The sequence below is a fragment of the Mandrillus leucophaeus genome, unplaced genomic scaffold (assembly GCF_000951045.1).
Source record: "Mandrillus leucophaeus isolate KB7577 unplaced genomic scaffold, Mleu.le_1.0 Scaffold101, whole genome shotgun sequence".
Lineage (NCBI taxonomy): Eukaryota > Metazoa > Chordata > Mammalia > Primates > Cercopithecidae > Mandrillus > Mandrillus leucophaeus.
In genome coordinates this window covers 1,168,001-1,194,713 of record NW_012098210.1, presented here as the reverse complement: position 1 = coordinate 1,194,713, position 26,713 = coordinate 1,168,001, and the positions used below count along the sequence as shown (strand labels likewise).

The window sequence follows — 26,713 nt, the reverse complement described above, 5'->3', positions numbered from 1 at the left end:
GCACAAGCTCCGCTCTGGGGCCGGAACTCTAGAGCTCAGTGTCCGGACCGGAAGTAGATTTCCAGCCGACCGCATTTTACGTGCTGCTGCATTTCCGGTAGCGGCGGCGGGAAATCGGCTGCGGGAGAGAGGCTAGGCCTCTGTGGAGGCGAATCCGGCGGGGATCAGAGCCATCAGAACCGCCACCATGGTGAGGAGGGCACAGGCTGGCGGCGCGGGAACTTCCGAGTCTGTTGTGGAGTGGGAACCGCGACTGATCGGGGAGGAAGCCGTGGGTTAGAGCTACTTAACGGCGGTGAAGGCCTGGGCCTTGGCCGCTCGGTCTGGGCGGGAAAGACCAGGACCTTGGCGGTTCGGCTAGGCATGGGGTCGAGGAAAAGGTTGGAACCGGGAACGGAGGCCGAGGTCGTTCGGCAGGGGCGGGGGTAGAACCGCGGCTCTCGACACTGCTGTAGCCATAATGCCTGGGACCCCGTAGGTACTAAGTTAACTTTTGCCGAATAAATATATGTCCCGGGCTTCGGAGCAGGCTGTGGAGCCGCAGGGGGACCCGGTAAACGGCTCAGACTTGTGAAAGGTTGTGAGTCTGAGAAAGAGTTACGGACGTGGGTGGAAGGAAGGGGCTTGTGGACCACGGTAGAGTCTTGCTAGGTCTACTTGATGGAGAGGAGGGAGGAGGAGGGGATAGGGAATGTTTGGAGGAAGAGTTCCACTCAGTTGTTCATCATGTTTCTGTGTTTGCCTGTGCCTGACTTCTCAGGCGCTGGGGCTGCTCTCTGAAATATGTTTGCTTCCTTCACAGAGGTAGTTGGGGACACATAATATAATTTTATGGTCATTCGGTAAAAGTAACGGCGGCGGGCGGGGTAAGAATGTTTTCTCAAATAGATGGTTCCTGAGCAGATTCCTAAAAGATTAGCAAGAATGTTCCCGGCGAAAATGGGGGCAGTATTACAGACCCGGAGAACTGAAGGAACAAAGGCTGAAGAGTAGCAAGATTTAAAAAGTTACTGGATTTTTCTGCGTCTGTTGACTGAGAAAAAGTTGCTGGAGGAGGAAGGAAAAAAGAGTAGGGAAGACGGGAAGAATTGGCAGGAGGCTAGTTACTAAAGACCTTGCATGTTATTTTACCTTGGTGGTGGTGAGGCATGTCATCGAAGGATTTAATTTAATTTATTTTTATTTTTTTGAGAGGGAGTTTTGCTTTTGTTTCCCAGGCTGGAGTGCAGTGGCTCGATCACGGTTCACTGCAACCTCTGCCTCCCGGGTTCAAGCGATTCTCCTGCCTCGGCCTCCCGAGTAGCTGGGATTATAGGCGCCCGCCACCACGCTTGGCTAATTTTTTGTGTTTTTAGTAAAGACGGGGTTTCACCATGTTGTCCAGGCTGGTCTCAAACTCCTGACCTCAGTTAGTCCACCCGCCTCGGCCTCCCAAAGTGCTGGGATTACAGCCGTGAGCCACCTTGCCCTGCCCACTGAAGGATTTTAACCAGCAAAGTGACATAAATGTAGTGGTGTTTAGAAAGATTGCTCTAGCTCTGGCATGTATATTCGATGGGACTGGAAGCAGGAAAACCTGGTAGGATATTGTTTGGATAATTGGTTAGAATAGGCACTGGATTCATTCTGTCTAGGTTCCAACACAGCTTTCCAGCTGTGAAACTTGGGCAAGTTACTTAACCTCTCCCAGCCTCAGTGACCTCATCTGCAAAATAGGGATAATAATGGGTCCAATTTTGAGGATTAAATGAGATTTACAGTGCTTATCACAGTGCCAGATACACAGTGAACATTAGTTCAACTGGACCGGTGAATGTTGCCCTAAAGGTTCAGATCCCTTGTGGTTAGAAGCTGGTTAAAATGGTCATTGAAGGGAAACTGAACCACCTAACCTGAGGGTGGCTCCAGTATCTTTGTGTGGAGTCAAGTTTCGTTTTTGTTTTTTGAAATGGAGTCTTTCCCTGTCACCCAGGCTGGAGTGCAGTGGCATGATCTCAGCTCACTGCAACCTCCACCTCCCAGGTTCAAGCGATTCGATTCTCCCACTTCAGCCTCCCGAGTAGTTGGGATTACTGGCGCTTGCCACCATGCGTGGCTAATTTTTGTAATTTTAGTAGAGATGGAGTTTCGCCATGTTAGCCAGGCTGGTCTCGAACTCCTGACGTCAGGTGATCTGCCCACCTCAGCCTCCCAAAATGCTGGGATTACAGGAGTGAGCCACTGAGCTCACCCATGGAGTCAAAGTTTTGTTCTGCATATTTGCAGGTTCGGAACTTTGTTGTCTGAGCTCACAGAGATGAACAGAGGTCCATAGAAGGCCCTTGGGGGTCGGACTGGGGTATAGCAGTCAGACTGATGGGAGGATGATACACAGATCAAATGCCAGGTGATTTGTTTATAGAGAGAAATACAACTGCTTAGGGTACCTGACAGTTCACAAAGTGATACCTCTATAGTCACTTCTTTATTTTAGCACATTGGAACCCAGGTTATAAAGACAAATGTTTGTTGGGTTAAAGACCATTATATGTCCAAACCGATTAGCACCCTAACCACCAGAGTTTCCGTCTGCCAAATGTGGTCTTGGAGGCACACTAACAAATTCTTGATTTGTGGATTTCATTTTTCACCTTGAAGCTCATCTCCCTCCTGATAACAAGCTTCTTGTTGATTAGATTTTTAGTTTTAGCCCCATTCTAGCTCCTCCTTTACTCAGTCTTTTTAATGAGATTTGGATATTCCATAGCACTTGAGTCACATACCTATAATCTGCACAATGGTAAATGGCTCTAGTATGTATGGATTGGATTCGTTTGGGGACACACTATATACTGTCATCCCTGCAACTGACACGACATAGACAAAGGCGATTATAATATGAGAAAGACCGATTTTAAGAGAAGAGAGAATAGCAGATTACTGGGTAGAGGTCAGGCCTAAAACAGGGTGGCATGGGAGAATTCCAAGGAAAGGGCTGTGGGTAGAAGACTGAGCTAAGAATCTGTTGAGAAAGATGGACACATGGACAAGAAGGCCATGGGAAGTTTTGGGGAGGGCCAGAGGTGCTTTTGTCCAAAAGAGCAGAGTCTCATCCCTGTCTATTTCTCCTTGCAGACGGTGGGCAAAAGCAGCAAGATGCTGCAGCATATTGACTACAGGATGAGGTGCATCCTGCAGGACGGCCGGATCTTCATCGGCACCTTCAAGGCTTTTGACAAGCACATGAATTTGATCCTCTGTGACTGTGATGAGTTCAGGAAGATCAAGTGAGGAGTGGACTGTGGGGGGCGGAGACTGGAGGATGGGAATGGATTGAGTGGGTGGGCCAAGCAGTAGAGGTGGTGATGTAGCTAATTGGTTCTTCTCTGTTTATTCTCCAGTTTTAGAGGGCAGACTTAAATGGGGACATTGAACACTAAGAAATCTTTTTCAGTCCAGCAAACCTTGCTCTCTAGGTCTAGCAAAGTACAAGTTGTGAAGGGCTGCTAGGCTTTTTGTTTCTCTGACTTTGTGTGCCCCTGGGTACTGGGGTAAAGGGCTCTCATGTTCTCCCCACAGGTGTGTGAGGGGGGAGAGCTTGAGTTTCTGGCCTCATTGCCTATTTGTAAAGCTGTAGCCTAAAGGGCTCTCCCAATGCAGCCTGGTCTGAAACTGCTTTAAGAAGCCTCTGACCCTCTTCAGGGTAAGTGCTCAGCTCCCCATGTGGGTTTGGGGCCAGTGATTTTTGTTGGCATTTATACAAACAATTGGAGATATTTTCTACTTCGCTACAATTACATAAGTTATTGGCTAACTCCCTTGTCTTGAGTCTCACAGATGTTAAGCTTTTGGCCCATTAAAAGATAAGATCTAGCTTCCCATCATGTTTTACATTCAAGGCTACTTGAGGCACTAAAAGATGATGTGACTTCCGTGGTTATCAGCTCTTTTGTCATATGCAGTGTCCATATTATGTTGTCCCTCGCTTTGAATTCCCTTTGATTCTCCTTGGGGCTGATTTCTTCTGTGGCCCAAGGTCAAGAAGTATAGTTTAAAAATGTGGTAGGGATGCCTGGGTGCCAGGTACATATTAGAGGGGCCAACAGATGAGTGTGGAGCTACTCCAAAGTTCCCTCCTGATAATAAAAAATTTATTGGAAAATATTTTTGAAAATACAAAGAAGTCTATGAGTAGAAACTAAAATATCCAGAAGGGTTTTTTTCTAATTATGAAAGGACAATACATGGTTGTTATTTTAAAAAATAAGAAAATGTGAGCCGAAAAAGGGAAAAACTGTCCATCCGCAGACAACCAGTTGATGTACTGTAAAATATCAGAACAAAATCTTTTGAGTTCTTTTTTTAAATCAGGCTATTTTTTCCCCTTTATTTTTAGGATCTTAGCTTTAGCTTTTTTCCCCCACTTTCCTATCCTGTTGCAGTTATTTTTCCTACTTCACATATATATTTTGTTCATCTTTTTCTGGTTGTTGCTTTTTGGGGGTTTCTGTTTTTGTGCTTTTGAGGAACAGATATGAAATTTCAATTTCTGTGTATGTGAAATTTCTCTTAACCTTTTCCTTCTATGGCTTCTATTTCTGATGTAAGATAAGGGGCAGAATTATAGGCCTGTGAGGTTGAATTGATATTGGAAGGACACTGCACGTGAGGTGGGTGGGAGTCATTGGACTGGAATTGTTTAGGCAGCCTCCTGATGTTGGCAAGGCCTTAAGCTGAAGGGAGGTAATAGGGTCATAAGAAAGAAGACTTAGCTGAGGGAAGGGCCTTCACAGTTGCTGTGGAATAGTATATGGGCCAGAGCTGGGCTTTGTTGGCCCTGTCCTATCTCTTGGTCAGTGTGTCCTCTTGTGGTAGGAAACAGGTAGATAGCCACCTAAGAGGTTATGTGTTCAGCCTGCAGAGACTATCCAGGAGGGCTATCTTGGGAAAGTTTGTGTACTATTTGTTAGGAGATGCAGTGTAAGCAAATCTTGGAGGCCACTAGGCAGGTGAACTACCTACCTCTAACACTTTTTTTGTTTCTTCTAAACCTCTCTTTAGGCCAAAGAACTCCAAACAAGCAGAAAGGGAAGAGAAGCGAGTCCTCGGTCTGGTGCTGCTGCGAGGGGAGAATCTGGTCTCAATGACAGTAGAGGGACCTCCTCCCAAAGATGTAAGTCAGAGCAGGAAGCCTTGTGGAGGAGGGAGGCCCTACCGTGAGCCAGGCTCTGTGTTAGATTCTGTTTCACTGCGGTTCTCACAGGCATCCTCTGGATTTTGCCCCCTTTTTCAGATAATAAATAGAATCTTAAAGAGGTTACCCTGCAAGAAAGAAGTGGAAAAAGGGAACTAGAATTTGGGTATCTCTGACTTTAAAGCTCTACTTCTTTCTCAGATGATGTACATAGTGAGTCATTGGAGGAAGCACCTGAGGCCATCTGGGTCAGTCCTTAATGTGATGATAAAGCCTAGGTGGACTTTAAAAAGTTGTAACTCCAAAACAGTAGAATATGTGTGTATTTTGTTTTGTACAGTTACAGTTCATAGTTACTGAGAATCTGCTTTGCGCCAACCACTTCAGTATTTTATTTGATCCTCTTAAGTCTTTAGAGATAAATTCTCACCTTATAAATAGAGTAAAACAGGGCTCAGTAACTTGCCCAGGGTGCCACAGCTACTGAGTGGTGAAACTGACATTTGATCTCAGACAATCTTGATTCTGTAAACACCAAGCTACACATAGAAATAGAACAGGCTTTAGAGACCTAGTGAAATTTGTTTTCCCTTTCCCTTTTGCATTTGAAGGCTTTTTTTTTTTTTTTTTTTTTTTTCGCTGTGTCGCCAGGCTGGCGTGATCTTGGCTCACTGCAACCTCTGCCTCCCGGGTTCAAGCGATTCCCTTGCCTCGGCCTCCCGAGTAGCTGGGGTTACAGGTGTGCGCCGCCACGCCCAGCTAATTTTTGTATTTTAGTTTCAGTTTCACCATGTTAGCCAGGATGGTCTCGATCTCTTGACCTTGTGACCTGCCCACCTTGGCCTCCCAAAATGCTGAGATTACAGGTGTGAGCCACCGGGCCCTGCCAAGACATTATTTTAATCAAAAGAGAATAATCCTTTTAACTTTTTACAAGTCCACATAGATTATCTGAATTTTTTTGTACTTAACACATAATATGCATATATTATGTTGTTCTGTGTTTTCACTTAATGTTAGCATTTTTCTAATTGCTCTACACCAAGTCAAGTTAACGACCGAAAGATTTTCTCAAGTGAGTACAGAGTAGTTTATCCTCGTCATTTTCTTTTTTGGGGATTTTTACGTTTCTGCCTTTTCCAGTTATAAATGTCTGCAAGGGATGTTAGCATATCTTGGTTCAAAGCCCATGTACATATTCAAATTTCTTAGTACCTACTTCCAATAGAATTGGCTGGTCTAACGTAACCCATTGTAAACCTTTGTGATCACAACCAGTTTTACCATAACCATGTCATTTGCAGATGAGGCAACTCAGCCTGGGATTGTGGGATTATTTGCCCATTGTCACCTAGCAGATTAGAATCAGCTGGGAATGGATCTCATGTCCCTTTAATGCCTTGCCTGCTGAACCCTGAGTAGAACCCTGGCTCTTTGCTCTTGGTTGAACTTTCACAGGAGTGCATATAGGTGGTTGAGCTGTGGCATGTTTCTCTAGACTTACTCTTAAGTTCTACCCTGCTTCAGGGATCACTCATAGTCTTGATGGAGGAAGAGTGGTGTTGGCACACATGGAGAGAGTATTTATAAGCTGTTTCGATGCCCTCTAAATCTGAGGGACTCTCTTGGCAATGATTTTCCAAAGTATGCTTCTGATCTTCAGGCCACTGGGCGTCAGAGCGTGTTTGTTTATTTTTCAGACTGGTATTGCTCGAGTGCCGCTTGCTGGAGCTGCCGGGGGCCCAGGGATCGGCAGGGCTGCTGGCAGAGGAATCCCGGCTGGGGTTCCCATGCCTCAGGCTCCTGCAGGACTTGCTGGGCCAGTCCGTGGGGTTGGCGGGCCATCCCAACAGGTGAGGGGTTGGGGAAAGGGTACCACCTCCTGGTGGCTAAAATAAAGGATAAAGGGGAGGGCCCATAGTTTCAAAAGGGTCCAGAGTGACCAACCTATGATTGTCAGACTATCAGTGTTTCACTGTGGTTTCTACATGGCCCTAGAATCAAGTGAAAAATGATAATTTGCCATTGTAAATTATGTTGATGCTATCAAAGAGATGTACGAATTAGCCAACTTTATTTAAGGAAAATATTTTCATGACAACATTTGAAATCATGAGTCATATTTGAAAGGCAGTTGCCTTCTCTCACTTGGATTGGACATCCTTACATTCAGGTCTAGAAGATGGGAGTTGGGCATTCAAGCTTGATCTTTCCTGACATGTGGTTTTGGATAGGAAGTCTGGTGCTGAGAGTTGTGGCATTAAGGGATTTGGTGTCTGCTGTTTCCCGCTGTCCTTAACCCGGTTGGGGAGGAGAGTGGGAAGCTGCATTGTAGTGGACTCTTCTAACTCTTTCTTCTTATATCCTGTTAGGTGATGACCCCACAAGGAAGAGGTACTGTTGCAGCTGCTGCAGCTGCTGCCACAGCCAGTATTGCCGGGGCCCCGACCCAGTACCCACCTGGCCGTGGGGGTCCTCCCCCACCAATGGGCCGAGGAGCACCCCCTCCAGGTGAGGAGCCCATAAGGAGACCAGTGCTAATTGATAGCATATGCCTTAGCTGGATTAATGATGAGATATAACTTCACTGAAACTGATGATGAGTTTATATAATTAAGCAGGATTACTCTGAGATCCAGCATGGCTGACTGATGAAACTAGTAGGACAAGAACCATTGGGAGCCCTAGGTGCTCCCAATGTCAGTTTCTGGGAGCTGCTGAGAGGGTGGAATGGTCCCTGTTTCTCAGAACTTGGTGGAAAGCTTGGTAGTTTTTTTGCTACCTTTTCAAGATAGACACGAGCTATATTCTTGGGGCTTTTCTCTTGCAGGCATGATGGGCCCACCTCCTGGTATGAGGCCTCCTATGGGTCCCCCAATGGGGATCCCCCCTGGAAGAGGGACTCCAATGGGCATGCCCCCTCCGGGAATGCGGCCTCCTCCCCCTGGGATGCGAGGTAAGTGCCTGCAGTGGTAAAACTTCGGCTTCTTTCCCTAGAGCCTAGTGGGATAGGAAATGGAGGGAAGATTGCATTTAGACCATATCCCATGGGCTTTCAAGCCTTAAGTCTAGGGAAATCCAGAAAGGAAGGAGAAGAGGGAACATGCATTTCTTAAATTGGGCTTACCACCCCTCTTAGAACAGTTAGAGCAGCCCTGTACCCAAAGTGTTTCTCATTATCTGAGGCAGTGGCCTCAGGACACTATGAAATAATGCATTCTGAGGATCCCTAACAAAAGTTATGAGATTGTCTTATTGCTCTTTGGTGTGACAGTGCCTAGTAATTAAGAGGGGGCTCTGGGCTTTGCTATATTATTATTATGGATTTCTCTTTAACTTCAGTTGGAGAAATTCTGAGATCAGTCCCCACATGGATGAGAAAATAGGCCCCCAGAGAGTTTGGACTCCAAGCCCAGTGTTCTTTCCCCATAAAATAACCCATTGGCAAACTTGGTGACCCCTGTTTCTTTAGTCTGGGTTATTCCTCTATGGGTTTTTATAGGCATAGGAACCCAGTCAGCCTCAGAGAAATCCCTAGTTAGCACATATGCCATGTATACCCCTCTCCTCACATGATTACTGCAGGGCCTGGGAGGCTGGGGCAGGGTTGGGGATTCAAGTTGCAGATCAGGCACTGACTAAACTTCTTACTCTTACTTCAGGCCTTCTTTGACCCTTGGCCACAGAGTATGGAAATAGCTCCGCAGAGGCGTGGGCTCGATTCCTCAGGGCCACGTTACCACAGACCTGTTTGTTTCTTATGCTGTTGTTCGCGGAGTCTCACGGGATTGTCTGGTTTCCCTTACAGGGCCCCCTCCCCCGGGAATGCGCCCACCAAGGCCCTAGACTCATCTTGGCCCTCCTCAGCTCCCTGCCTGTTTCCCGTAAGGCTGTACATAGTCCTTTTATTTCCTTGTGGCCTATGAAACTGGTTTATAATAAACTCTTAAGAGAACATTATAATTGCACCTATGTGTCTTTATTTTTAGAAAAATCTTTGATATATTGGGTGCTTAATAGAGTCAAGAAGGGTTGCCTTGGAAAAATCCCTCAGCTTCTTCCCTATAAAACATTTTACTACCCATTTGCATCTGTACATCCTTGTACGCTAAGATAATTAAAAATTGAACATTTTCAATTGAAAAGTGACATTTTCACTTAATCAAATTCAAAGATCAGTTTTGTTGATATCAGTACCCATAATATCCTCTTGGGAAGGCACTTACCTGGATAGCTCCTCCATGAAGCTAATGCTAACAATGAAAATTCTACTAGGAGAGGAACAATTTTGGCATAACTTTCTGCCAGGGTCACACACATAACATATAGCCTAACATAACTTTTGAGTTGTGGTATCTTCATGATTTCTTCCACCCAAAGCCTGTATTCACTGAGCAGCACTCTAGTACTTAGTGCATCAAGCTCTAAGGGTACAAAAATAAGGTGAACACTGTTCTAAAGTTGCTGTGTAGGGGGGAGATAATTGTAAATGCAGTCAGCGGCACTTGCCACATTAATAGAAGAAAAAGCCATAGGATCTTCTCAACAGATGCAGAAAAAACATTTGAGACGATTTCAATACCCTTTGACGATAAATACACACAGCAAATTGGGAATAGAAGGTTTTTTTTTTTTTTTTTTTTTTTTTTTTTAAGAGATAGTGGGGTCTCACTGTGTTGCCCAGGCTGGTCTCAAGACTTCTGCCCTCAAGGTATCCTGCCTCTGCCTGGGATTGCAGGCATGAGTCACTGCACCCAGCTCAGAAGGCAGTTTTTAAACAAGATTAAGGGATTTATGAAACATAGCTAACAATAGTGAAAGACTGAAAGCTTTACCCTTACAATTAGGAATAAGACAAGGGTTCCCACTTTGGCCGCTTCCAACATTGTACTGGAAGTTCTAACCAGAGCGATTAGGCAAGAAAAAGAAGAATTGCAATTGGAAAGGAAGAAGTAAAACTATCTCTGCGGAAGATATCCTGTGTATAGGAAACCATCTACAAGATAGCTACTAGAGCTAATGAATGAATTCAGCAGTTTTAGGGTACAAGATCACATAAAAACTATTCCATACACCACCAAGAATCTGAAAGGAAATAGAAAAGAATTCCAGTTGGGATAGCAATCGAAAGAATACCTAAGAAAGCAAGCAATACTGGAATACCCAGGAATCAAACCATGGTAATGAGACTACTGAAAACTACAAATCCTGAAAGAAAACTAAGTAGATGAGGAAAGACAACATGTTCATGGTTCCAGTCTTACTATTATAGTAGCAAATAATAGTCTCCAGACATTCAATGTAATCCCTATAAAATTGCAGTGGTCATTGCAGAATTGGAGAAGCTAATCCTCATATATATGAAGCTGCAAAAGACCCCAAATAGCCAAAACAATCTTGATCACATTAGTAGAAGTCTCACAAAACTTAGAAAACTAATCAAAGCTGCATCTGACAAAGATAGACGATGGATAGATGAGGGTACAGAAATAAACCTTTACATAAATGGTCAATTGATTTCCTGCAATGGTACCAAAACCATCTATTGGGGCAAGAGTAGTCTTTTCAGATGGTACTGGGACAACTGGATGACCACAGGTAAAAGAATGAAGTTGGAGCTCTACCTCATATACCTTTGTTTATCACTCATTAACTCAAAATTGGTAAACAATCTATAAGAGCTAGATCTATTAGAAGAAAATGAGTAAGTCCTCATGACCTTGGATTTGGCAATGGATTATTGGATTGGACACTGAAAACAAGCAACAAAAGAAAAAATGCAAATGGGACTTCATCAAAATTGAAAACGTACATCCAAGAATGCGGTGACGAATGTGCAAAACAACTTACAGAAGGGGTGAATATTTTTGCAAACTATCTGATAGTCTGGTATCTATAGTTTGCTATGTGAACTGTGAAAAGAATTCTTGTAAAAAGATAACCCTTTTCAAAAATGAGAGGAATTGAACAAGTATTTCCCCAAAGAAGATACACAAATGGCCGAAAAGTACATGAAAACTGGTTCAACATCATTGGTTATTAAAGAAATGCAAATCAAAACTACAATAAGATGCCAGCTCATACCCAAGAGGATGGCTCATTTATTAAAACAAAAAACAAACCAAAAAAACAACTCTTGGTGAGGATGTGGAGAAACAGGAGCCCTCATGCATTGCTGGTGAGAATGTCAAGTGGTGTAGCCCCTATGGAAAACAGTGGCAGTTCCTGAAGGCTAAACAGAATTACCATATAATATGGCAGTTCCACTCCTAGGTATTTTTATCTGTGGTAATAATATGAAATATATTTAGCCTTTGTTCCTGGTTCCTGTCACAGCACCTAAAAAACACTTGGAATTTCCTATGTAATGGGAGTATCTGTTATTTGTAATCAGCACATTTGGTAATACGTGAATTCATGCTAATGAGATGACTTAGAGTGGGACCCCTAGCTAGCCTCACGATGGGGCCAGCCACCAGAAAGACCCAGTGATGAGAAGGTTGGAACTTTCACTCCCAACTACCCGCAGCCTCCTGGAGTAGAGGTGGCTGGAGATAAAGCTCTATAAAAACTCATCAACAATGAGATTTGATGAGCTCTTCCCAAAAGCTAAACTGCCCTTTTAAAACTAGTGAAAGGCACTAAAGTTAGGAGGATGAGAGGGGCCTGAATTGTACTAAGATGCAGGCCTGTGAGTTCAGAAGCAAGACAGAGTCAGCCATGTCAGATTTCTCTTACTGTCACTTTTGCAAAGGCAGTTTCATACACAGAAACTTGTATACAAGTGTTTATAGCAGAATTATGCATAACAGCCCAAAGGTGGAAACAACCTAAAGTATTCAACATATAGTGGATAAACAGATTGTGGTATATACTATCAACCTAAATAAACAGAGGCTGTAAAAGAAAATGATACCTATTCATGAACAGGGCATTGCAATGGGAGTCCGTGTGCCATAGTAAACTATGCGTATTCAGGGAGGTAAAAGAAGACAGATTAAAAGGAAAAACAAGGATTATGTAATTGTCTTGGGATAACCTTAACTCCAAGGATTAATAATAAGTCCTGGTGGCACCAGTCTGAGGTTGGACAAGCGGTGGCCAGGCAGAAGTCCTTGCAGAAATATTTTTGTATGTATATAAGGTTGCAATGGTCTTTGTGCAAAATTATGTTTTTACAGTCTTTTGTGATAGTTTTTGTTATTTATGCATCAGAATCCTCCATAGCCTTTTTAGGCTTTGTCAGGGATTTTTAAAAGACATACAGGTGACTCCATTTTGGTTCTGACAACTTTCACAATACATATAATGGACTACAATAGAGCCGAAAGGAAAGAAATATTGATACATGTTACCATGTAGAAAAAAGCCAGACACGAAAAATCTCCTATTATATAATTGCTTTTATGGGGATATTTGCTACCCATAATAGACAAATCTGTAGGGACAGCAGATTAGAGGTTTCCAGGGGTGGGAGCAGCAGGAAATGGAGTGGCAGAGTCTCACTCTGTCACCCAGGCTGGAGTGCAGTGGTGCAATCTTAGCTCATTGCAGCCTTGAACTCCTGGGCTTTAGCCGTTCTCCTGCCTCAGCCTCCGGAATAGCTGGGACTACAGGCACACCCCACCAATGCCCAGCTAATCCTTCCTCACTCCCTCCCTGACTCCTTCCTTCCTTTCCCCTTTTCCTTTTCTTTCCTCTCCTCTCTTCTCCTTGCCCCTCCCCTCCTCTTTTCTCTTTTCCCTTCACTTTCTTTTTCTTTTTTTTCTTTTCTTTTTTTTTTTTTGGTAGAGACAGGGTCTCACTTTTTTGCCCAGGCTTCTTGTTTCTACTTTTAAATTACCTATGTCCTCTTTTGTATATTGTCTTAAAAAAAACACAAAACTTGTGATAGACATTTTTCCATGTTGTTATACAAGTCTTAATGATTACTTAATGCAGTCTAACTTGGGCATTGCTCTTATTTTGGGAATTCATATTTCTGATTTTTCGTAACTGTAAATCAGGCAATGCTGGATAATTTGCATAAAAGTATTTTTTATTTGGCGTTTCTAGGCTTTTAGGAGCAACAGTCATGATTCAAAGGCAGGGGCTGGAAAGAAGGAAACTGTCATTTATTGAACCGAGGCATGTGCATGACCTATCTCTGGAAGTCTGTATATGACGAATTGGCCAGTTTGATTGCCTGTGGGGAAAGGAACCTGGTTTGAGAGGAGTAGAAAAGATAGGGAGAATTTTCACTGAATACCAGTTAGAACCTTTTACATATTGAGCCTGGTGCAGATGGCTCACGCCTGTAATTCCAGCACTTTGGGAGGCCGAGGCGGGGGAATCACCTGAGGTCGGGAGTTCGAGGCCAGCCTGACCAACATGGAGAAACCCCGTCTCTACTAAAAATACAAAATTAGCCGGGGGTGGTGGCGCATGCCTGCAGTCCCAGCTACTTGGGAGGCTGAGGCTAGTCGCTTGAACTCGGGAGGCGGAGGTTGCAGTGAGCCGAGACCGTGAAACTCCATCTCTAAATAAATAAATAAATAAATAAATATTGAACCATTAAGTGCCTTACCTAGTTAAAAAAATTAATTGCATTAAAAAAATTTAAGTGTGAAATAATGTGTTTTTAAAAACCTCCATCAAATCCACAAGGGGGCAGCATTGCTTTGCAGGGAGGAAGGAAGCCGCAAGTGCGTGGGCTCCGCCTTAGCATGGGTGCTGGGATCGTGACTTACATTTTTTTCCTATTTTCTGTATTGTCCCCATTTTCTACTAAGACCTATATAGAAATAAAATACATTTTATTTAAAGAGAGGAGGAAGTGTCAGGCCCTGTCCCTCTTTAGCCATGTAGCCATCCCTCTGTATTTAAATTCCTAAAAGTAGAATTCTGAGGAGCGGGGGCGGGGTTACATTTAAAGTATTGGTAGAGGGTCGGACGCAGTGGCTCACGCCTGCAATGCCGAGGCGGGCGGATCACTTGAGATTGAGACCAGACTGGCCAAAACGACAAAACCCCATTTCTACTAAAAACACAAAAATTAGCCGGGCATGGTGGCACATGCCTGTAATCCCAGCTACTTGGGAGGCTGAGGCAGGAGAAACACTTGAACCCATGAGGCGGAGGTTGCAGTGAGCTGAGATTGTGCCACTGCACTCCAGCCTGGGTGACAGAGCAGAGCGAGACTCCATCTCGAAGTAAATAAAAAGTAAATAAATAAATAAATAAATAAATAAATAAATAAAATACAATAAATATTGGTAGCTATGCTGAACAGACAGCCCTCTAGTTGTATTATTCTATGCTATTGATAACAGTGTATACCGATGCCTGTTCCCAACATCCTTGCCAATACAGTGTATTGTTATTTTGCTAGATCTTGTTCAATCTGATAAAAAAATCTCCTTGTTTTAATTGTATATGTTTAGTTATAAAGGAGGCTAATTATGTTTTTATGCAGTTAAAAAGCAATATTTTTCTGTGAACTACTTCCCCCACTCTAAGGAGGGCAGGGAATTTGTCTATGTTGTTCTGTGCTCTGTGCCGACAATACCTATTGTTGAATGAATGAATGATGAATAACTTTTCTGAGCTCCAGTTTCCTCAGCTGTAGAATGGGGGCGTGTCTTGTAGTTGCCTCACCCGAGGGTGGCATTGACCCTCCCTCTCCATCCAAATGTGGTTGGTCATCTGCCGCGGAGGATTCTACACATGTACCAAGAGGCATGAAAAGACTGACATCATGAGGCTTTCTGGGGAGAGCAGGGCAGGCTCCCTAGCAGGTCCAAAATAGTTTGAGGGAGTGATGCCTCGTATTGAAGGCCACACACAATGCTTCATGTAGGTTATGTCAGCAAATACTAGTTGACATGAAGGAAAGAATATATCCTTGGGGGAAGCATTGGTTGGTAAAGCTGAACATTTGCATATCCTGTGATCCAGCAATTCCATTCCTAGATACATACCCAACAGAAATACTGACATGTGTTCACGAAAAAAACAAGTACAAGAATATGTGTAGCAACTCTATTCATAATAGCTCCAAACTGGGAACTGCCCAAACAGCATTGTATAATGGACAAATTATAGTGTTTCCAACAATGGAATATTACACATCAAAGAGCACAAAAGGTCCACAATAACGTTAGCACAGCGATATGAATGAATGTACTATACAAAATGTCAATGACAGAAGCCAAAGGACAAACACAAAAGCATACGTACTATGTCATTCCACTCATATAAAGTACAAAAACTCATCTTTGCTTCTATAATTTAGGATAATGGTTACCCTGGAAGGGGCACAAAGGGAACTTCCAGGGTGCTGATAATGTTCTATTTCTTGATCTGAGGGCTGGTTCCCTGGGTGGGTTCAGTTTGTGGAAAAAATTCAGTGAGCTGCACATTTTTGATATAAATACATTTCAGTGTATATGTTAAGCCCCTATAAAAATTTAAAAAACAAAAGAAAGCTAAAATGAACTAGTCTGAAGGTAGTGAGGTATCTCCGTTGATTGTTCACAAAGATCGAATTCTTTGGTCTACTTTTTCCCCCCTTCTCACTGCTGATCTTGACTAGTCTTAAAAAAAAAAAAAAAAAGCAAACTTCCTCAGTGGAGAAAAACCTAAAGGAAAAGTTGCCATCATGTTAGCTGTGGTAGTGTCCAGGTGATGAGACTGTGGCTGGGGGTTTCCCTTCTCTTCCTGTATGCTTCCAGTTTACTATAATTCACTCATTAATCCAAGGCATATTTAAATGCCTACTATGTGCTAGGTACTGTTCTGTTCAGCTCTCCTGGGTATAAGAGGGAACAAAATAGAAGAATTCTCTGTCCTTGATAGTTTACGTTCTAGAAATGGGAGATGGACAGTAAACAATAAACATGTAAATAAACGATGTCAAATGGTAATAATCGTTATGGAGAAAAGTAAACAGAGAGGGAGATGGAAAGTGCTGTCAAGATGGATCTATTTCATTAGGGTGGTCAGGAAAGGCTCTAGTGATAAAGATCAACTTGAGCAGAAACCTGTAGGAGATAAGGGGAAAAGCCACACAGATATGTTTGGGAATTGAGAAAAAGAATTCCAGGTAGAGAGTAGACCAACGGCAAAGGCATTGAAGTGGGAACTAGCTTTATTTTTCAAAGACTATCAAGAAGGTCACAATGTTAGTTACCAATTTATTGCATCTCAGCTCCAAATCCACCCTTCAGCGCCTGCTCTGTAGAATATATAAGCCTCGTAATAGTTTTTGTCAGCCGGCACAATGTTAAGGTTGGCCGGTAGAGGGTGCTGGAGAGACATTGGAGGAAGACAGGCTTTCTTTCCAGGTTCTGGAGTCTGGAGTTCCAGGTCTTAGCAGTTCTGCAGCCTGCCCTGCTTCCCCAGGGCCTGGCTCACAGCCTCAGTGATTTCTCCAGCACCAGACTTCTGTAAGGAAGATGGCTTTTGCAATGCACGGTGGCCATCAGCACCCAGCAACCAGCAGCTGCTTTTGGCACCTTCTGGGATAATATTTGCAACAGAGTGCCTCTGGGGAAATGGCTTACCATGAATGGCTTTCCCTGCTATCCCTTTGGGCATATTTCCAGCAAGTTCCACCAGTGAGGAACTACAGTGACTTCTCTGAGATCCACTGAACCACAGCATGCCCTGTCCAACGAAGCCTGGCCCTCAACCTTGTTGGGGTGAGGGGAGTATGCTCTGCCTTGGGCACTCTAGGGATAGTAGATGTTCCTTAATTCTGCAATTCCTGCATTCTTTGGCATTCTCTTTATTTCTTATTAGCTCACCCCCGTGAAAATTGACTATACAAATTGAGGCCATTCTTGTCATATCCAACTAAATCTGAGTTGAGGGGCCAGGGGGAAAAAATCACACTGGGCACATAGCACGTACTCCAAGAATTAAATTTTCCACACACCCAGCTGCTAAATGTCCTGTTGTAACCCTAAGACCAGTGTTACCTAGTAGCTGGTGAAACAACATGCCATGCCTCTAAGACTGGTTTTACCCACAGCCGCCACTCACCAGTCAGAGCTTGCCAGCTCCCAAAAGCTCCTCTAATGCCAATGAACTTTCTTTCAAAACAATACGCAACATTACTTTTTCCAGTTAAACTCCCAACCTTCTCTTTGTTCTTTGGACATACTAAAGACACCCTGGTCTATGTGTGTGTCCTGAGTTGCAATTCTTGCTTTCCAAATAAAATGTTTTAAATGTAGAGATTCATCTCTGTATTTTTATTTTGACCTCAACACCTTCCAGTTCTTCCAACCCCCTGTTATGGTAAATAATTCTGTATATTAAATTTCTCTCCCACAAATTACTGTATAGTTTCTATCTTAGTAGACCCTGACTGATACAGTCACTCTGGCATTAAAGGAGTAAGAGAATAAAGGGTAGGAGATGAAGTCAGAGAGGAGCCAGGGTTCCTGGAGGACATTGAGTGAGAGGGGTCATCCATGGAGGGGATTTGAACAAAGGAATGATATGATGTGACTTAGATTTTTTCAGAAGCTCCCTGTGGCTGCTTAAAAGGAGCAGAAGGGACAGAAAGTGAGGTAGGAGCAGGAGCGGTGAGACCAGCGAGGAGGCTACGGCCATATTGCAAACAACAGATGATGGGGGCTTGGATCAGGCTGGGGTTGGTGGTGGTGTTGAGAGACAGATGGATTCTGGGTACCTCTTGAAGGTCAAACTGGCAGGGTTTGAAGTTGGATTTAATGAGGTGAGGGAGAAAAATAGGGATAAAGAATAATTCAAGGGTTTTGACCTAAAAAGCTAAAGTGATAGAGTTTTCATTGACAATGAAAGGGGACAAGAATCAGGAATTCCATTTTGGATTTATTGATTACACACAACAAATCGAGGAACATTAATTTAAGAAAATCTACCAAAGGATGGAAAGCTTATTTGCTCAAGGTGATTAAGCACAACCTCTGACTAATCATATGCTAATTCAGGGGTGACTTCTAGGAAGTCAGACAATAATAAAAACAAGAATTAAAAAAAACAAACAAAAAAGACCCCACAGAGACATCAGCCCTCACCCAGTGCTAGGGAAATAGGTTCCACAGAATTAATCCAGCCAAATCCAGGAAATAACCAAATAACAGCAGTAACAACCACCCCTCCTGGGGGAATCAGAATTCAGAGTTGCAACAATATATTATGTGACATGTCCAGTCTTCCACAAGAAATTAAGAGGCATGCAACTGTCTCTCTCTTCTTTCTCTCTCTCTCTCTCTCTCACACACACACACGCACATGCACACCAGGAAAGTACGACTCATATACAGAAAAAAGCAGTCAATACACAAAATCTCTGAGGGCACCAGATGTTAGACTTAGCAGACACAGGGTTCACCACAGCTGTTATAAATATGTTGGCTTAACAAATCTATAGACATCCCCAACTCCCAGCAACAGCAGAATACACTCTTCTTGAGTACCCATTGAGCATTCTCAAGAATACACAGAATATACATGCTAGGCAATACAACAAATCTCAATTAATTTTGTTATATTTATATTCTTATTTTTCAATCAGCTGTCTCAAGTAGAACTTTTTTTTTTTTTAGAGATGGGGTCTTGCTACGTTGGCCAGGCTAATCTTGAACTCCTGAGCTCAAGTGATCCTCCTGCCTTGGCCTCCCAAAATGTTGGGATTATAGGTGTGAGCCACTGCACCTGGCCTGTAACTATTTTAATTAAACTTTTTAAATTAAACTTTTTATTTTTAGGTAACTATCAATTCACATGCCTTTGTAAGAAACAATAGAGAGACATACTTATATATTACCCGATTTATCCTAATGGTAACATCTTGCAAAATTATAGTAAATCAACACAACCAGGATGTATCACAAGGATATTGACATTGATACCATCAAGATAGAGAACATTTGCATCATAACAAGGTTCTTTGTGTGACTGTGTTGTCTTTTTATAACCCGCCCACTCATTCTCACTCCCACACCCTCCTTAACCTCAGGCAACCACTAATCTGTTCTCTAGATCTATAATTTTGTTGTTTCAAGAATGTCATATAAATGCAATCATACAGTATGTAACCTTTTAGGATTGACTTTTTTCACTCAGCATACTTCTATGGAAGTTCCTCCAGATGTTGCAGGTGCCAACAATTTATTCCTTTCTATCACTGAGTAGTATTCTATGGTATGGATGTACCACAGGTTAACTACTCACAGGTTGAATGACATCCAAGTTGTTTCATCTATTGCTATTCTGAATAAAGCTGCTATAAACATTCATGTACAGGTTTTTGTGGGAACACAAATTTCGGTTCCCTGGGATGAATGAACAGGAGTGCAATTGCTGGGCTATATGTTAGTTACGGGTTTAGTTGTTTTAAGAAAATGCCAAACTATTTTTCAGAGTGGCTATAACATTTTACATTTACATCAGCAATAGATGAGTAACCCAAGTTTCTTTGCATCCTTGCCAGGAAGGAAGGTGTTGTCACTATTTTTTTTTTTTTTTGCCATTCTGTTCTTATATAGTGACATTTCATTGTGGTTTTAATTTGCATTTTCCTAATGACTAATAATATTGAACATCTTTCCATGGCAGATGGCTTGTTTGCCATCTGCACATTCAATTCAGTGAAAAGTTTATGTCTTTTGGCCATTTTCTTTTTCTTTTTCTTTTTTTTTTGAGATGGAGTCGCCCAGGCTGAAGTGCAGTGGTACGATCTCGGCTCATTGCAACCTCCGCCTCCTGGGTTCAAGTGATTTCCGGCGAATTTTTGTATTTTTAGTAGAGATGGGATTTCACCATGTTAGCCAGACTGGTCTTGAACTCCTGACCTCAAGTGATCCGCCTGCCTCAGCCTCCCAAAGTGCTAGGATTACAAGTGTGAGCCAACGGGCCTGGCCATTTTCTTAATTAGATTGTTTTTTACTGTCACCTTTTGCGCTGAGCCTCTTTTGATATGTTAATGGAATATTGGAACCTTTATTCATTGCTTTACTCTCAGCTTCTATTCCTTCATTTTGCTAAGGACTTTTGCATCTATATCAATGAGGGTTATTGGTTTATAGTTTTCTTTTTGTGCTGTCTTTGGTTTTGGTATAAGGGTAATTTTAACTTCATAAAATGGGATGGGAATGCCACCTGCCTCTCTTTTCTGGAGGGGATTGTGTAGAATTGGTGTTAATTCTTCTTTAATATTTGGTAGAATTCTCTAATGAAATAACCTGGGCCTGGAGGGTTTTTTTTGAGAGTTAAAAAATTACAAATTAAAACCTTAATAATAATAGGGCTATTTTAATGATCTTTCATACTGAGTGACTTGCAGTAGCATATTTTTCAAGAAATTGGTCCATTTCTTCTAAGTTAGAATTTTCTCTTATTATTATTTTGATGTCTTCAGGGTCTATAGTGATATCCTCTGTTTTATTCCTGATACTGGCAATTTATATGTTCTCTCAATTTTGGGAGATCAGTCTTGCTAGAAGTTTATCAACTTTATTGATGTTTTCAAAAAATTAACTCTTTGTTTCATTTCATTAATTTTCTCTACTGTTTTTCTGTTTCTTTCTTTTTTTTTTTTGAGACAGAGTCTCACTTACTCTGCCACTGAGGCTGTAGTGCAGTGGTGCGATCTCCGCTCACTGCTACCTCTGCCTCTTGAGTTCAAGTAATTCTCCCTCCTCAGCCTCCCAAGTAGCTGGGATTACAGGCGCCCACCACAATGCCCGGCTAATTTTTGTATTTTTTGTGGAGACATAGTTTCACCATGTTGGCCAGGCTGGTCTCGAACCCTTGATCTCAAGTTATCTGCTTGCCTTCGACTCCCAAAGTGCTGGAAGTATAGGCATTAGCCACCGCACTCGGCCTGTTTTACTGTTTCTTATTTCGTTGATTTTGGTGATTATTTCCTTTCTTATACTTCCTTTGAGTTTAATTTGCTCCTCTTTTTCTAGGCTTTTTTTTTTTTTTGAGATGGCGCTTTGCTCTTGTTTCCCAGGCTGGAGTGCAATGGCGCGATCTCGGCTCACTGCAACCTCCGCCTCCTGGGTTCAAGTGATTCTCCTGCCTCAGCCACCCGAGTAGCTGGGATTACAGGCATGCACCACCACACCTGGCTAATTTTGTATTTTTAGTTGAGAAGGGGTTTCTTCATGTTGGTTAGGCTGGTCTGGAACTCCCAACCTCAGGTGATCTGCCCGCCTTGGCCTCCCAAAGTGCTGGGATTACAGTCGTGAGCCACTGCGCCCCGCCCTTTTTCTATGTTCTTAAGGTGGGAGTTTAGATTGTTGATTTGAGGCTTTTCATTTTTTTCTGATGTAAATATTCTACGAATTTTCCCCTCAGTACTGTTTTAGTTGTGTCTCACAAATTTTGATATGTGGTTATCTTCATTTTAATTCAATTCAGTACATCTTTTACTTTTCCTTGAGACTTCCTTTTTGATCCATGAATTACTTGGAAATGTGTTGTTCAGCTTCCAACTGATTAACGTAGATTATGTTTTTCATAAAAAACCGTGTGTGTGTGTGTGTGTGTGTGTGTATATATATATAGTTATTTTTTTTTTAGATGGAGTCTCACTTGCTCTATCACCCGGGCTGGAGTGCAGTGGCTCACTGCAACTTCCACCTGTTGGGTTCAGGTGATTTTCCTGCCTTAGCCTCTTGAAAAGCTGGGATTGCAGGTGTGCACCATCACGCTCGGCTAATTTTTGTATTTTTAGTAGAGACGAGGTTTCGCTGTGTTGGCCAGGTTGGTCTTGAACTCCTGACCTCAAGTGATCTGCCCATCTTGGCCTTCTAAACTGCTGGGATTACAGGCATAAGCCACTGTGCCCTGCCAGACGGCAATCATCTATTGAATGGTGCTGCTCCTTGTGGAGCAGGGCTAACTCATAGGCAGTGCACCCAGAGTCGACAAGGTGTTGGCAACTGTATTTTACCCAGTTACAATTACATGCAAATTAAGGGGCAGGTTGATGCAAATTGAGGGTGTGGGCTATTTAGAACTTTGTAGGAAAGGGGTGGTAACTTCTGCGTCATTGCCATGGCATTTGTAAAACTGCTTTGGCACTGGTGGAAGTGATTTATGCTAATGAGCAACGAGGGCAGCTGAGGATTACTTTTGTCACCATCTGCTGGTTTCAGCCAGTGTCTTCACTTCATCCTGTCTGGACCAGATCCTATTTTGTTCAGCAGGGTTGTGACTAGAAAACAAGCCCTGCTGGTCTCTAACCTCAAATTAATCTGTTTTCAAGTTTGCTTATTCTTTCTTCTGTCAGCTCAAATCTGTTCTTGAGTCTATTACATTTTTTATTTTATTTATTATACTTTTCAACTCCAGAAGTTCTGTTCTTTCATATGGTTTCTATCTATTATTGATATGCTTTATTTGGTGAGCCATTTCCTCATACTTAAAAACTTTTTTTACACATAGCTTTTGCTTTTTTTTAGTTCTTTGAAACAGCTATTTAAACTGTCTAGTAAATCCAATATCTGGGTTTCCTCAGGAACAGTTATTATTGAGTTTTTAAAATTTTCTTGGGTATAGGCTATATTTTCTTAGTTCATTGTATGTCTCATATATTTTTTGAAAATTGGATATTGAAAATAACGTGGCGACTCTGGAAGCCAAAGTTCACTGCTCCCCAAGGCCTTGTTATTTTTGTTGTTCATTTAGTGACTTTCTTGTATTAATTCTTTCAAGTTGTGTATTGCCAATGGAGTCTCTGCTCAATTAGCTTGGTAGTCAGCTAATTATTGAACACAGATTCCCCTAAATGTCTTGAACCAATAAGCTCCCCAGCCTTTGCTGAGGAGTTCCTTGTGTATGTTAGGACATACCTTCAATTCTCAGGCAGGAAGTTACAGCTATTCCTTATCCTCCACTTCCTACCTGTGTAGCAGCCAGAGGTGAAAATTTAGGTCATCCTAAGTTATTCCTAGGCAGGTGTACAGGAATATCTTAGGAAGTCCTGGGCAGGTGCACAGTCCTATGCATGCAAATATCCTCCTAGATTTCCAAACGTATGTTGGAGCTTTTCAAAGTTTCCTATGGACATCTCATTGCTCATCTTTTAATATTTTTAGTTAGCTTTTTGTTTACCCTATTTGCCCCAACTTTAGGCAGTTTTGATGGTAAACAATTTCTGCTGCTTGTTTTCAACAAACTCCTAGGGGAAAGAGTCTATTTGTACTGAGCAAGCTCTGAGTCCGCTCAAATAAAAAGAAACCCTACAGGTGAAGATTTTAGGGAACCACCAGTCTCAGCGTGGGCTCAGAGCTCAGTCTTGGATCAGAGCTCTGTTTGAGGTTAGGGCTTAGTCTGGGGTCAGAGTTCACTTAATCAGGATTGGAGCTCAGTCTGGCATCAGGACTGTCTGGGACTGGACCAGGGCTCCATGTGGAGCCAGAGCTCTGTCTAGAGCCAGAGTCAAGTCAGAATTTAGCTATGGTAGGATCCAGGGCTTAGTGTGAGGCCAAGGTCTAGGGCTCATCTAGCCTCAGAGTCATGACCTAGTCAGCCTCTGAGTCACGGCTGTCTCTGGGGTCACAAACACAAGCTGGAGACTCATCCTAGTTTCAGTCTGGGGCTTGTTAAGGGCTTGGCCTTGGTCCGGGTTTGCACTTGATCCTAGGGCAGGGTGTAGCCTCGTGTCGGAGCTCAGTCCTGGAGCAAGATTTGAGGCAATGCATTGTTCTACGGCAAGGTCAGCCAACTACAACCTGTGGGCCGAACCTGGCCCGCCACCTGTTTTTGTAAATAAAACTTTATTGCAATACATCCAGGCTCATTTGTTTATGCACTCTATATGGCAGTTTTCATGCTATAGCAGCAGAGTTGAGTAGTTGTAACAGACTCTATGGCCTGCAAAGCCTGAAATACTTACTATCTGGTCATTGACAGAAAAGTTTGCCAACCTCTGTTCTAAAGGTTTGGAGGCCCCTCTGGTGTGTGAAAGCCCGGATCCCTGACCTAACTTGGTGTCGAGGGCCTTCATGAAGTTTCAGATGGTGTTTAAGAGACAGGGGGACTCAATGGAAGCAGGAGTCCTGAACCTCAGTAAGGCCCTGTTGCTGGTGTCCTTCTGAGTGCCCCATGGCCAGCCAACTCTAAGGCTTTTCTCAGTCTTGAACTACCTGTTCTGCCTTTCCTCTGTTAAGGGCATGGTCAGGGTGTTGCCCTACCAGCTGAAAGGTATTCTCTACCTGCACATTTTTCTTAGTAATTTCCAAAACCACATTCCCACTCACACTCTCCCTTGGACTTCTAAGCTGTCTTCTGTCAATTTCTCCACCTCTCCCACTCACAAGCAGGGCTTTCTCATTGGCTGTTGAGGCAGCTTCTGCTTTCCACTGGGGCTGGAATAACCAGTGAGGCCAGTTTTGTCCCATCAAAGTGCTACTTGAAGGCGCCAAGGGCAAGAGCATTGTACTGGAAACAGAGCTATGTGGCAGGTGGCCCTCACCACCTTCAGCTACGTTCCCCTCCCTAAACACCTACAAGGGGACTTCAAAAGATTCATGGAAAAGTAACGTTAAAACATAAACATAAAAAGTAGAAACTTTATTTCTCAACGTGAGCTCTGTCAAGTTCAAGATATTTTTGTAAACAATAATATCTGCCATTTATCAGTCCATCCTAAAGAACTGAGGGTCCAAGGGATGAAACCATGTTAACACAGTCTTTTTTTTTTTTTTTTTTAAACACAATTAACAGAAGAGAAATGGGCACCTTTAAAGATTTTGTTTTTAAGATTAGGAAACAGGCTGGGCACAGTGGCTCATGCCTGTAATCCCAACACTTTGGGAGGCAGGAGGATCACTTGAGGTCAGGAGTTTGAGACATGCCCGACCGACCACGTCTCCACAAAAATGCAAAAATTAGCTGGGCATGGTGGCACAAGCTTGTAATTCCAGCTATTCAGGAGGCTGAGGAGGGAGAATCGCTTGAACTCGGGAGGCAGAGGTTGCAGTGAGCCAAAATTGCACGACTGCACTCCAGCCTGGGTGACAGAGCAAGACTCTGTCTCAAAAAAAAAAAAAAAAAAAGAGATTAGGAAATAAAAAGAAGTCAGATGGAGCCAAATCAGGACAGTATGGTAGATGCTTAATGAATTCCAGTCAACACTCTCACAAAATTGCCTTTGTTTGATGACAGGAATGAGCAGGAGCATTATTGTGGTGGAGAAGGATTTCTGGTGAAGCTTTACTGGGACTTTTTCTGAAAGCTTCAGCTAACTTTATCAAAACACTCATAATAAGCAGGTGTTCTTCCTCTTCGGTTCTCCAGAAAGCCAACAAGCAAAATGCTTTGAGCCTCCCAAAAAACAGTTTCCATGACCTTTGTGCCTGACCGGTCCACTTTTTTTTTTTTTTTTTGAGACAGAGTCTTGCTGTGTTGCCCAGGCTGGAGTGCAGTGGTGCAGTCTCAGTTCACTGCAAGCTTCACCTCCCAGGTTCAAGTGATTCTCCTGCCTTAGCCTTCCGAGTAGTTGGGATTACACACCACAACGCATGGCTAATTTTTGTATTTTTAGTAGAGATGGGGTTTCACCATGTTGGCCAGGCAGGTCTTGATCTCCTGACCTCAAGTGTTCCACCCACCTCAGGCTCCCAAAGTGCTGGGATTACAGGTGTGAGCCACCTCACCGGGCCGGCCGGTCCACTGTTGCTTTGACTGAACCACTTCCTCCTCTTGGTAGCCATTGCTTTGATTGTGCTTTGTCTTCAGGACTGTATTGGTAAAGCCACGTTCCATCCTGTTACAATTCTTTGAAGAAACGCTTCGGGATCTTGATCCCTTGTTTACAATTTCCACGGAAGTCTCTGTTCTTGTTTGCAGCTGATCTGGGGGCAACAGTTTTGGCACCCATTGAATGAAACATTTTCTCAACTTTAATTGTTCAGTCAGAATTGTGTAAGCTGAGCCCAGTGAGGTGTTGGCTGTTGTTTGTGCTGTTAGTCACTGGCCCTCTTCAGATTTGGAGCTGCAGATTTTAGGGGAATGCAATCCAGTTTGGGCCCTTCCTTTATCTTCTTAGATTATTCCAGGCAGCAGTCGCGCCTCAGATCCTGGGCCTGTGTCTTCACTGAGGGAAAATCTCCCTTTGCTTAAAATCTAATGCTTTTTAGGATAGGGACTTACGAGGTATAAATGGCACACACACGGGCCTCAACCCTGCCTCTAGCTCACCCTATGGCCTCAATAAGTTTCCTTCTTCTCTGTAATGGGAGTGTTGAGGGATGGTTAGGTTCCAGCTCTTACACTTTTGGGTTCTCTGTCAGGACTGTGGGGAGAATCCTCAGCTCTTGATGTGGCTAGGGCATTTGAGAAGCAAGGGGAGTCCAAGGGTCAGCCAGGGTGACGGTGAGCTGGCAGGGCAGAGTACGGCAGAGCTGAGTGGGCCAGGGTTACTGTGATGCTTGGGTCTGTCAGCCTCCCAGCTATGGGGATGAGACATGAAGGTTGGAGAGGCTCCCTAGGTTCTTACATCATCTATGGTTGTCCAAAAGTTTAAGGATTACCGAGTGCAACACTTCATTTTAT

At 43.1% G+C, this 26,713-nt stretch overlaps 1 protein-coding gene across 5 annotated transcripts; it reads left to right on the top strand.

Annotated features, from left to right (window-relative positions):
* SNRPB (small nuclear ribonucleoprotein polypeptides B and B1) lies at positions 1–26,517 on the top strand. 5 transcript variants are annotated; one of them, XR_001005428.1, is made up of 8 exons: positions 1–190; positions 3,115–3,266; positions 5,041–5,152; positions 6,874–7,026; positions 7,546–7,684; positions 8,004–8,129; positions 8,836–8,938; positions 26,506–26,517. XR_001005428.1 is itself a non-coding variant. In XM_011974546.1 (7 exons), the coding sequence occupies exons 1-7, from the start codon at positions 188–190 to the stop codon at positions 8,870–8,872; spliced, it is 720 nt and encodes a 239-aa protein (XP_011829936.1). In that variant the 5' UTR covers positions 1–187; the 3' UTR covers positions 8,873–9,133. The 5 variants fall into 5 exon arrangements, 4 of the variants coding, with proteins under 4 accessions (XP_011829936.1, XP_011829926.1, XP_011829909.1 ...); XM_011974546.1 differs by lacking the exon at positions 26,506–26,517 and having other exon boundaries at positions 8,004–8,122; positions 8,831–9,133; XM_011974536.1 differs by lacking the exons at positions 8,836–8,938; positions 26,506–26,517 and adding an exon at positions 8,982–9,133.
* The last annotated feature ends 196 nt before the right edge of the window (positions 26,518–26,713 follow it).